General features: G+C 46.7%; 1 protein-coding gene across 3 annotated transcripts in view; it reads right to left on the bottom strand.

Annotated features, from left to right (window-relative positions):
* Positions 1-270: 270 nt before the first annotated feature.
* Positions 271-12,576, bottom strand: part of LOC143764581 (putative oxidoreductase YteT) — a 176,996-nt gene continuing 164,690 nt past the window's right edge. For all 3 annotated transcript variants that reach the window (XM_077250282.1, XM_077250283.1, XM_077250284.1), the window contains 2 exons: positions 10,787-10,951; positions 271-797 (listed from right to left, as the gene is read on the bottom strand). In XM_077250282.1, the coding sequence (XP_077106397.1) occupies positions 672-797; positions 10,787-10,951 (291 nt within the window). In that variant the 3' untranslated portion in view covers positions 271-671. The remainder of the gene's footprint in view (positions 798-10,786; positions 10,952-12,576) is intronic.

Below are 12,576 nucleotides of genomic sequence, written 5' to 3' on the forward strand. Positions count from 1 at the left end.
TGCTAGATGCTGGGTCTTCTTATTGGCCACTGCTCTCACAGCTCCCCCAAGATGCGAGCTCTACAGCATACGGACTGGCTGCAGCGCTCTCGTGGCATTACAATGTCATGTGATTAGCAGCAGACAGAGCTGACATCACTGTAATGGCACCAGTGATGGTATTATTTTTCATATGGTAGTGCAGCATATAAGAAGTTATCCACATAATGGACAAACCCTTTAAGAACTATGCGTAGGATCAAGCAATCACCAATTTCTGCGTGGCAGAACTTTTTCAAAAGATGTTTTATTGATTTTTAATAAGAATAGGCTTTTTCATTTCTAGAATAACACACGGTTTCCAGACGAGGTGAACTGGGTCTTTCCATGCTAAAGATGAAGGGACTGTGAAGAAGTTGCAGTACCAGACACAGCCTGAATGCAAGGATGGCGCAGTTTCTAGTCTCTTTTCTTTTGTCCTGGAAAAACCTTTTAAATTATCTTCTTTGGAAACATTGCCTCTGACAGGGGCTCACAGCGTGGGAGTGCGGTTAACCAAATGAAGGCGTGGACCACTTAATAATCAGTGTAAGGCATCGGTCGGCACAGCGATATACTCAGGTTACTGATTTTAGAATACCGGTTTGCAGTGTAATCAGGGGCTTACGTCTGGATTTGAATATCTTCATTCCTTATTGTCCGTCCTTATCTATATGCACTACAGAGTTTTCTCTTCTCGATTTTTCAGCCTGAAACACCAACAAGTGACTTCGAAGAGTATCATCAGGCCCCGTAATGATCAGTGAAGGGTCATTATTCTGTAGGAAGCAATCACAGATCAGATTAGAATAATGAGATTCTCACTTTCTACTTTTCTTGTTTGTGACTATATAGGCACAAGAATACTCTCATTATTTCTCGGCACCTTACCTTAGTATCTATTAGGGTATGTTTCCACGGTACGTAAACGCTGCTTGTTTGACGCTGCAGCGTCAAACAAGCAGCGTCCAGATGTTCCAGCATAGTGGAGGGGATTTTATGAAATCCCGTCTCCACTATGCGTGGAAACCCGCACGCGGCGGCCCTGCGACTCCGGACATGCTGCGCGTCTTTTCAGAACGTAGCATGTCCGTACACCTTGCGGGGACGCAGCGTCCCCGCAAGGCATATCACAGGGCCCTATGGCGAGGGGGGCGATGATCCCGGATGTGTACTGTACACATCCGGCATCATCGCGTCCCAGAAAGGGGACGGGGCTTAGCGCCGAGCGGCTTCGCCGCTCCGGCGATACCGTCGGCCGCCCGCAACGTGGAAACATACCCTTATGTTTTGTCTCTAGCATATGTTTTTAGGTCTTTTTCCATCTTTCTTTACTAAAGGCTTTCTCAAACAATCAGTGAGCTCAGCGACTGCGAGCGGCTTGTGCTCTAAACTCGGGCAGAGCCACAGAGCTGGCTGATTGGCTGCAGTGTTGTTAACAAGATGTTAGAGCTGCAGACAATAAGGCCCCCTTCACACATCAGTATAATACCGGTAGCGGAAAAAAACGGTACTGGTGTCATCAGTGTTTTGGATCAGTGAGTCATCAGTGTGCCATCAGTGTGCCATCAGGGAGCCATCAGTGTACCCTCAGTGTAACCTCAGTGTACCATCAGTATGCCATCAGTATGCCATCAGTGTACCATCAGTGTACCATCAGTGTACCCTGTCATGAATCCCAATGGCTAGGGATAGCAAGGGACAAGCAAAGTAATACAAAATATCGGACGAGCTCTAGGGTGATGGAACCTGGGCTGACCGCTGCCCTACGCCTGACAAACGCAACTAGAGATAGCCAGGGAGCGTGCCTACGTTGGTTCTAGACGCCACGCACCAGCCTAAGAGCTAACTAGTACTGCAGAGAAAATAAAGACCTCACTTGCCTCCAGAGGAATGAACCCCAAAAGGTATAGTTGCCCCCCACATGTATTGACGGTGAAATGAGAGGAAGGCACACACATAGAGATGATATATATAGGTTCAGCAAATTGAGGCCCGCTGTAAACTAGAAAGCAGAACGATACAAAAGGGGTCTGAGCGGTCAGCAAAAAACCCTAATCAAAAAACCATCCTGAGATTACAAGAACCCATGTGCCAACTCATGGCACATGGGGAGAACCTCAGTCCACTAGAGCTACCAGCTAGCATAGAGACATAATAAGCAAGCTGGACAAAAAAAACCCAACAACTGAAAATCAGCACTTAGCTTATCCTGAAAGATCTGGGAGCAGGTAGGCAGGAACCAAACAGAGCACATCTGAATACATTGATAGCCGGCAAGGGAATGACAAAGGCCAGGTAAAATAGGAAACACCCAGCCTCTGATGGACAGGTGGAAACCAAAGGCCGCAACCCACCAAAGTCACCCAGTACCAGCAGTAACCACCAGAGGGAGCCCACAAACAGAATCCACAACAGTACCCCCCCCTTGAGGAGGGGTCACCGAACCCTCACGAGAACCCCCAGGGCGATCAGGGTGAGCTCTATGGAAGGCGCGGACCAAATCAGTCGCATGAACATCGGAGGCGACCACCCAGGAATTATCCTCCTGACCATAACCCTTCCACTTAACCAAATACTGGAGTTTGCGTCTGGAAACACGAGAATCCAAGATCTTCTCAACAACATACTCCAATTCTCCCTCCACCAGCACCGGAGCAGGAGGCTCAACCGAAGGAACAACGGGCACCTCATGCCTCCGCAACAACGACCGATGGAACACATTATGAATAGCAAACGATGCTGGGAGATCCAAACGAAAAGATACAGGGTTAAGAATCTCCGAGATCCTATAAGGACCGATGAACCGAGGCTTGAACTTAGGAGAAGAGACCTTCATAGGGACAAAACGAGAAGACAACCACACCAAATCCCCAACAAGAAGTCGGGGACCCACGCGGCGACGGCGATTAGCAAACTTCTCCTGAGATAACTTCAAATTGTCCACCACCTGGTTCCAAATCTGATGCAGCCTGTCCACCACCACGTCCACTCCAGGACAATCCGAAGACTCCACCTGACCAGAGGAAAAACGAGGATGAAACCCCGAATTACAAAAAAAAGGAGAGACCAACGTTGCAGAACTAGCCCGATTATTAAGAGCAAATTCGGCCAGTGGCAAAAAAGCAACCCAGTCATCTTGATCAGCAGAAACAAAACACCTCAAATAAGTTTCCAAGGTCTGATTAGTTCGCTCCGTCTGGCCATTCGTCTGAGGATGGAATGCAGACGAGAAAGACAAATCAATGCCCATCTTGGCACAAAACGTCCGCCAAAATCTAGACACAAACTGGGATCCCCTGTCAGAAACGATATTCTCCGGAATCCCATGCAAACGAACCACGTTCTGAAAAAATAAAGGGACCAACTCAGAGGAGGAAGGCAACTTAGGCAAGGGCACCAAATGAACCATCTTAGAAAAGCGGTCACACACAACCCAGATAACGGACATTTTCTGTGAAACCGGGAGATCAGAAATAAAATCCATGGAAATGTGCGTCCAAGGCCTCTTCGGGATGGGCAAGGATAACAACAACCCACTGGCCCGAGAACAGCAAGGCTTAGCTCGAGCACACACTTCACAAGACTGCACAAAGGTACGCACATCCCTAGACAAGGAAGGCCACCAAAAAGACCTGGCCACCAAGTCTCTAGTACCAAATATTCCAGGATGACCAGCCAACACAGAAGAATGGACCTCGGAGATGACTCTACTGGTCCAATCATCCGGAACAAACAGTCTTTCTGGTGGACAACGATCCGGTTTATCCACCTGAAACTCCTGCAATGCACGTCGCAAGTCTGGGGATACGGCGGACAATATTACCCCATCCCTAAGGATACCAGTAGGCCCAGAGTCTCCAGGAGAGTCAGGCACAAAACTCCTGGAAAGAGCATCTGCCTTCACATTCTTTGAACCTGGCAGGTATGAAACCACAAAATTGAAACGAGAAAAAAACAACGACCAACGAGCCTGTCTAGGATTCAAACGCCTGGCAGACTCAAGGTAAATGAGATTCTTGTGATCAGTCAAGACCACCACACGATGTTTAGCACCCTCAAGCCAATGACGCCACTCCTCAAATGCCCACTTCATGGCCAAAAGCTCCCGATTACCCACATCATAATTGCGCTCGGCGGGCGAGAATTTTCTAGAGAAGAATGCACATGGCTTCATCACCGAGCCATTAGAACTTCTCTGTGACAAAACCGCCCCCGCTCCAATCTCGGAAGCATCAACCTCAACCTGAAAAGGAAGTGAAACATCTGGTTGACACAACACAGGAGCAGAAGAAAACCGGCGCTTAAGTTCCTGAAAGGCCTCCACGGCCGCAGGAGACCAATCAGCAACATCAGCACCCTTTTTAGTCAAATCAGTCAAAGGTTTAACAATACTGGAAAAATTAGCAATGAACCGACGATAAAAATTAGCAAACCCCAAGAACTTCTGAAGGCTCTTAACAGATGTAGGTTGTGTCCAGTCACAAATCGCCTGAACCTTGACGGGATCCATCTCAATAGTAGAAGGAGAAAAAATGTACCCCAAAAAAGAAATCTTCTGGACTCCGAAGAGACACTTTGAGCCCTTCACAAACAGAGAATTGGCCCGCAGAACCTGAAACACCTTCCTGACCTGTAGAACATGAGACTCCCAGTCATCAGAAAACACCAAAATATCATCCAAATACACAATCATAAACTTATCCAGATATTCACGGAAAATATTGTGCATAAAGGACTGAAAGACTGACGGAGCATTGGAGAGTCCAAAAGGCATTACCAAATACTCAAAATGGCCCTCAGGCGTATTAAATGCGGTTTTCCACTCATCACCCTGTTTTATCCGCACCAGATTATACGCACCGCAAAGATCTATCTTAGTGAACCACCTAGCCCCCTTAATGCGAGCAAACAAATCAGTCAATAATGGCAATGGATACTGATACTTGACTGTAATCTTATTCAGAAGGCGATAATCTATACAAGGCCTCAGGGAACCATCTTTTTTTGCCACAAAAAAAAAACCTGCTCCCAGAGGGGACGAAGATGGACGAATATGTCCCTTTTCCAAGGACTCCTTAATATAATTCCGCATAGCAGTATGCTCTGGCAGTGACAGATTAAATAAACGACCCTTAGGGAACTTACTGCCAGGAATCAATTCTATAGCACAGTCACAATCTCTATGCGGAGGGAGCGAATTGAGCTTAGGCTCCTCAAAAACATCCCTATAGTCAGACAAAAACGCAGGGATCTCAGAAGGAGTAGATGAAGCGATTGAAATCGGAGGTGCATAATCATGAACCCCCTGACATCCCCAGCTTAACACAGACATTGTTTTCCAGTCCAGGACAGGATTATGAGTTTGTAACCATGGCAGACCAAGCACTAGTACATCATGTAAATTATACAGTACAAGGAAGCGAATCACCTCCTGATGAACGGGAGTCATGCGCATGGTCACTTGTGTCCAATACTGCGGTTTATTCATAGCCAATGGTGTAGAGTCAATTCCCTTCAGAGGAATAGGAACTTCCAGAGGTTCCAGACTAAAACCGCAGCGTTTAGCAAATGACCAATCCATAAGACTCAGGGCAGCGCCCGAATCCACATAGGCATCGACGGAAATGGAAGACAGTGAAAAAATCAGAGTCACAGACAAAATGAACTTAGGCTGCAGAGTACCAATGGCAAAAGATTTATCAACCCTTTTTGTGCGTTTAGAGCATGCTGATATAACATGAGCTGAATCACCACAATAAAAACACAATCCATTTTTCCGCCTATAATTTTGCCGTTCACTTCTGGACTGAATTCTATCACATTGCATAGTCTCAGGTGCCTGTTCAAAAGACACCGCCAACTGGTGCACGGGTTTGCGCTCCCGTAAACGCCGATCAATCTGAATGGCCATAGCCATCGACTCATTCAGACCTGTAGGCGTAGGGAACCCCACCATAATATCCTTAATGGCCTCGGAAAGACCATTTCTGAAGTTTGCAGCCAGGGCGCACTCATTCCACTGAGTAAGCACCGACCATTTCCGAAATTTTTGACAATATATTTCCGCTTCATCATACCCCTGAGAGAGGGCTAATAAAGCCTTTTCAGCCTGAATCTCCAGGTTGGGTTCCTCATAGAGCAATCCCAATGCCAGAAAAAACGCATCCACATTGAGCAATGCAGGATCCCCTGGTGCCAATGCAAATGCCCAATTCTGAGGGTCGCCTCGCAGGAAAGATATTACAATCTTGACCTGTTGAGCAGGGTCTCCAGAGGAGCGAGATTTTAAAGAAAGAAACAATTTACAATTGTTCCTGAAATTCAGGAAGGTAGATCTATCTCCAGAAAAGAACTATGGAATAGGAATTCTAGGTTCAGACATGGGAGTGTGAACAACAAAATCCTGTATGTTTTGAACTTTTGCCGCGAGATTACTCAGGCTGGAAGCCAAACTCTGGACATCCATGTTAAACAGCTAATATCAGAGCCATTCAAGGGTTAAGAGGAGGTAAGAAGCAGCTAGACAGCAATTAAGGGCTAGGCAGCAAAACTCTGAAGGAAAAAAAAAAAAAAAAAAATAAATTTCCCTTAAACACTTCTTTTTCTCCTGCTTCAGCCCAAACAATTAACACTTTGTGGGCCGGCTATACTGTCATGAATCCCAATGGCTAGGGATAGCAAGGGACAAGCAAAGTAATACAAAATATCGGACGAGCTCTAGGGTGATGGAACCTGGGCTGACCGCTGCCCTACGCCTGACAAACGCAACTAGAGATAGCCAGGGAGCGTGCCTACGTTGGTTCTAGACGCCACGCACCAGCCTAAGAGCTAACTAGTACTGCAGAGAAAATAAAGACCTCACTTGCCTCCAGAGGAATGAACCCCAAAAGGTATAGTTGCCCCCCACATGTATTGACGGTGAAATGAGAGGAAGGCACACACATAGAGATGATATATATAGGTTCAGCAAATTGAGGCCCGCTGTAAACTAGAAAGCAGAACGATACAAAAGGGGTCTGAGCGGTCAGCAAAAAACCCTAATCAAAAAACCATCCTGAGATTACAAGAACCCATGTGCCAACTCATGGCACATGGGGAGAACCTCAGTCCACTAGAGCTACCAGCTAGCATAGAGACATAATAAGCAAGCTGGACAAAAAAAAACCAACAACTGAAAATCAGCACTTAGCTTATCCTGAAAGATCTGGGAGCAGGTAGGCAGGAACCAAACAGAGCACATCTGAATACATTGATAGCCGGCAAGGGAATGACAGAAAGGCCAGGTAAAATAGGAAACACCCAGCCTCTGATGGACAGGTGGAAACCAAAGGCCGCAACCCACCAAAGTCACCCAGTACCAGCAGTAACCACCAGAGGGAGCCCACAAACAGAATCCACAACAGTACCCTCAGTGTACCATCAGTGTACCATCAGTGTACCCTCAGTGTACCCTCAGTGAGCCATCAGTATGCCATCAGTGTGCCATCAGGGAGCCATCAGTGTACCCTCAGTGTAACCTCAGTGTGCCATCAGTGAGCCATCAGTATGCCATCAGTGTACCCTCAGTGTACCATCAGTGTACCCTCAGTGTACCCTCAGTGTGCCATCAGTGAGCCATCAGTGTGCCATCAGTGAGCCATCAGTATGCCATCAGTGAGCCATCAGTGAGCAATCAGTGAGCCATCAGTGTGCTAGTGTGCCATCAGTGTGCCAGTGTGCCATCAGTGAGCCATCAGTGTGCCATCAGTGTACCCTCAGTGTGCCATCAGTGAGCCATCAGTGTGCCATCAGTGAGCCATCAGTGAGCCATCAGTGTGCCATCAGTGAGCCATCAGTGAGCCATCAGTGTGCCATCAGTGTGCCATCAGTGAGCCATCAGGGAGCCATGAGTGAGCCATCAGTGTACCCTCAGTGTGCCATCAGTGAGCCATCAGTATGCCATCAGTGAGCCATCAGTGTGCCATCAGTGAGCCATCAGTGAGCCTCAGTGTACCCTCAGTGTGCCATCAGTGAGCCATCAGTGTGCCATCAGTGAGCCATCAGTGTGCCATCAGTGAGCCATCAGTGTGCCATCAGTGTGCCAGTGTGCCATCAGTGTGCCATCAGTGAACCATCAGTGTGCCATCAGTGTGCCATCAGTGAGCCATCAATGAGCCATCAGTGTGCCATGAGTGAGCCATCAGTGTACCCTCAGTGTGCCATCAGTGAGCCATCAGTGTGCCATCAGTGAGCTCTCAGAATGCCATCAGTGAGCCATCAGTGCCATCAGTGTGCCATCAGTGAGCCATCAGTGTACCCTCAGTGTGCCAGTGAGCCATCAGTGTGCCATCAGTGCGCCCTCAGAATGCCATCAGAATGCCATCAGTGAGACATCAGTGAGACATCAGGGAGCCATGAGTGAGCCATCAGTGTACCCTCAGTGTGCCATCAGTGAGCCATCAGTGTGCCATCAGTGAGCCATCAGTGTACCATCAATGAGCCATCACTGTACCATCAGTGTACCATCAATGAGACATCAGTGAGCCATCAGTGTGCAATCTGTTTTTTTCCGGTATGACTTATGAAAAATCAATACCAAAGCTTCTCCTATGCTTTGCAATATTAAACACGTACAGCACAAGGATGGCACACGGATGCGATCTGTGTGCTGTATGTGTTTTACACAGACCCATTAACATTACTGGCCCTTGTCATCCGTTCTGCTGGTAAAAACCAGACATGTCTCTGTGTGGTTTGCACAGACACACAGTCTGCAAACACACGTACATGTGTGCAGCCTCATAGGTTATAAGGGGTACAAGTGATATCCGTGAAAAAAATGGATGCCACACGTACCTAAAACACTGACACATGAAGGGGGCCTAAGGGTACGTGTCCACAGTCAGGATGGCCGGCGGTATCGCCGGAGCGGCGAAGCCGCTCGGCGCTAAGCCCCGCCCCCTTTCTGGGACGCGATGTTGCTGGATGTGTTAACTGTACACATCCGGGATCATCGCACCCTCGCATAGCGCCCTGTGATATTACTTGCGGCGACGCAGCGTCGCCGCAGGTAGCACGGACATGCTGCGATCTGAAAAGACGCGCAGCATGTCCGGAGTCGCAGGGAAGTCGGATGCGTGTTTCCACGCATAGTGGACACGGGATTTCATAAAATCCCCTCCACTATGCTGGAACATCTGGACGCTGCGTGTTTGACGCTGCAGCTCTGCGCAGCGTCAAACAAGCAGCGTTTACTGACCGTGGACACATACCCTAAGAGACATCAGGAGCAGCATCAGAGACTCAGCTGTGGAACCTCAGGAGGGTGATAAAAGAACTGCACCTGGGGACAGGGGGTTTCTGAAACTGGAAACCCCTTTAAAGAGGTTGTCTGGTCTAAAGCTACAAGTATGTAGTCACTTTATATGACAGCAGACTTGTGACTCATCACATTGTGCACACTTCTAACTGTGAGGATTCACCATTGCCGGCACAATGACTGCAGTAACGTGATTTGCATGCATGCGGTCACAGGCAAACTAGATGGGCGCAGCCTCACTCAATGCCACTGTATTGAGCGAGGCCGGGAATAGTCTAGTCGGAATGTGCCCAGAAGTATGGAAATTGTATTATTGCGGGTCCCATGACCGACCAACTCCCAGCAGCGGTGGATCCTCGCAGTGCGCACAATGTGAGGATTCACAAGTCTGCAGTCACAAAGGGCGACTGATACTATTTACTGAATTATAATAGACTGGTCGTTTGACATTAAGAGTTCTGAAAACTTACACTAGGAATTGGAAGAAAATGGGGCAAAAGTGGTTTCCTTCCATTGGTTATAATGTGTCCCCCCATAGCTAGTGATAACTGTCCGATAAGGAGTTTGTTGATTTCCAACCCTTTGAGGACCATAAATTGATTCAATTAGTTCAATCTAATTCTTTTTAGTTTAAAATTATGGGACAAATATGTCCCTCGGTCCTCAAAAGGGCTAATATGTAGAAAAATGGTTTCCAGTCTCCACAAGCCCTGATGTGTTAAAAGTCACCTGTGCTCTAATCGCTCAGCATTTTCTAATCATGCAAGAGGTTACCGTCTCACAGTGGCACTTTGGTCGCTACGACGGCACGATCCGTGACGCTCCAGCGTCGCTCCATTATTGCTCCAGCGTCGTAGACTGCGGTCACACTTCGCAATGCATGGCGCTGGAGCGATAATTTCATGACGCATTTGCGATGTAGAAGCCGTTGGTTACTGTGCGCACATCGTATACAATATCGTGCACACCTTTGTTACACGATGCGATCATGCCGCCACAGCGGGACACTTGACGACGAAAGAAAGTTTCAAACGATCTGCTACGGCGTACGATTCTCAGCGGGGTCCCTGATCGCAGTAGCGTGTCAGACACAGCGAGATCGTAACTATATCGCTGGAACGTCACGGATAGTGCCGTCGTAGCGACCAAAGTGCCACTGTGAGACGGTACCTTTAGACCAGGAGATCAGAGGTGTGTCCTCACACACAGAGAAACCAAAGATATGGTGGGAGCGTGTTCTCTTTCTGCTGTGTCGCTGTTGGCTTATGATTGGGCAACTCATACAGAGGTGAAATTTAAAATAAAAACAAAAAAAAACACATTTTATTCCGCTTTACAACCACTGTTACATTGTGTGTCCAGTTCAACATCAAAAATTTGGTAAAAGATCCCTTTAAAATAAAGTAAAATATACCAAAATCTTACAATAAGTTACCCCCCACTCTATATAGGTGATTTAGTACTTACAGAGACTGCAGAGATAAAACTATCAATGAGGTAGTAGTCGGCACCACCGTGTGCGCTCAGATGTGCAGGCATGAAAGCTATAGTCTTTGCTAGATGCTGGGTCTTCTTGTTGGCCACAAAGTCAAACACTTCGATAGGTCCCCGTCCACAGCAGCGTATTTCTCCCTGGAACAAGCAAAATATCCTTAGACTTGTCATGGCTAAATATGAACCTCACAAAGTGCTTATGGCCACCCGCTTTTCCAAAAGCTAAGGACACGTTCAGTATTTGGTCAGTATTTGACCTCAGAATTTGTAATCCAAAACCAGGAGTGGGTGATAAATACAGAAGTGGTGACGGGTTTCTATTATACTTTTCCTCTGATTGTTCCTCTCCTGGTTTTGGCTTATAAATACTGAGGTGAAATACTGACCAAATACTGAACGTGTGAATGTGGCCTAATAGTCCTAGGAGGGAATAGGATGTATTTTCAAAGAGAACTGCTCAGGCAGCGGCTTATGCTTCATGAAAACAAAAGGATTGGGCATTGAAAGTGCATCTGCTCGATTCTTCTGTACCCAACATCATCTGTCAGAGGACAGTTGGTAAGCCCCATAGACTTCAAGGGGTCGTCAGTTCCTGCCAGGTTCGAATGTGTAGAGGGGCCTCAAGGCACGATGGTGCCATGGCTCACAGCCGACGGTCAAACCACCGTATATTTCTCATCTGACAGAATCGGGAAGATTATGCTTATCACACTCTGATTACAGTGTGCCTTGATTTTCTTGGCATAAAATATATTTCTCCATCGTCTCCATTCTGTCAGTCTGTGAAAATCGGACTGCTGAGATGTCATCCGAATGCTGTCCAATTTTCTCCACAGACTGATTGACATGCATGACCAAATGCGATCCAATCTTTTGTTAGATTGCATTAGGATCAAAACTATTGTTGTCTGCACTCACTTGCCCTTATAGTGCTCATATATATATACAATAAAGGAAAACCTGACCAGCACCTCCCAAGAGTGAATAGTTGCAAGCTGAGAAGACTGCATTATATATAAAAACGAAACACAGCAGCACTCTTTATGAGCCAAGATATATGTAAACACTGAAAACATTAAATCTAAACTATGTCACTACTCAGTAAGATTTACTTACAAAACTGAAGGTTCTTAGCGCATAAAATGGCCAATTCATGTGTGCCCATCAACCACGGCAAGGTGACCTCCCTCTGATGGGTACCTAACCTACTGTACACACCTCTCTTGATCTTTGAGCCTACAGTTAAAAGGACAAACATGTCTCTCCGGGCCATGAGCCTACAATTCAAATGGGAAACTACAACTGAGTAAAATCACCTTTAGGTTAATGGGAGGAGTGCAGAGTCAGGCTGGAGGCAGTCACACCTCCAATAGTAAAATATAGAAACCTGACCAGCACCTCCTATGTGCGAACAGGTTTTCCTTTATAGTTACTATTGGAGGTGTGACTGCCTCCTACCTGACTCTGCGCTCCTCTCATTAACCTTAAAGTGATTTTAATCACTTCTACTTGCCCATTTAAGTTGTAGGCTCATAGCCCGGGAGAGACATGTTTGTCCATTTAACTGTAAGAAACATGTCCAGTAGGATAGGACCCATGAGATCGAGGTCACCTTGCTATGGTTGATGAGTATACATGTATTATCCAATTTATGCGCTAAGAACTTTCATTTTTTGTAAGTACATCTAATAGAATAACAATACAGTTTAGATTTAATGTTTTCAGTGTTTATATATTTCTTGACTCATATAGAGTGCTGCTGT

This window comes from Ranitomeya variabilis, chromosome 4, assembly GCF_051348905.1.
Source record: "Ranitomeya variabilis isolate aRanVar5 chromosome 4, aRanVar5.hap1, whole genome shotgun sequence".
NCBI classification, from domain to species: Eukaryota; Metazoa; Chordata; class Amphibia; order Anura; family Dendrobatidae; genus Ranitomeya; species Ranitomeya variabilis.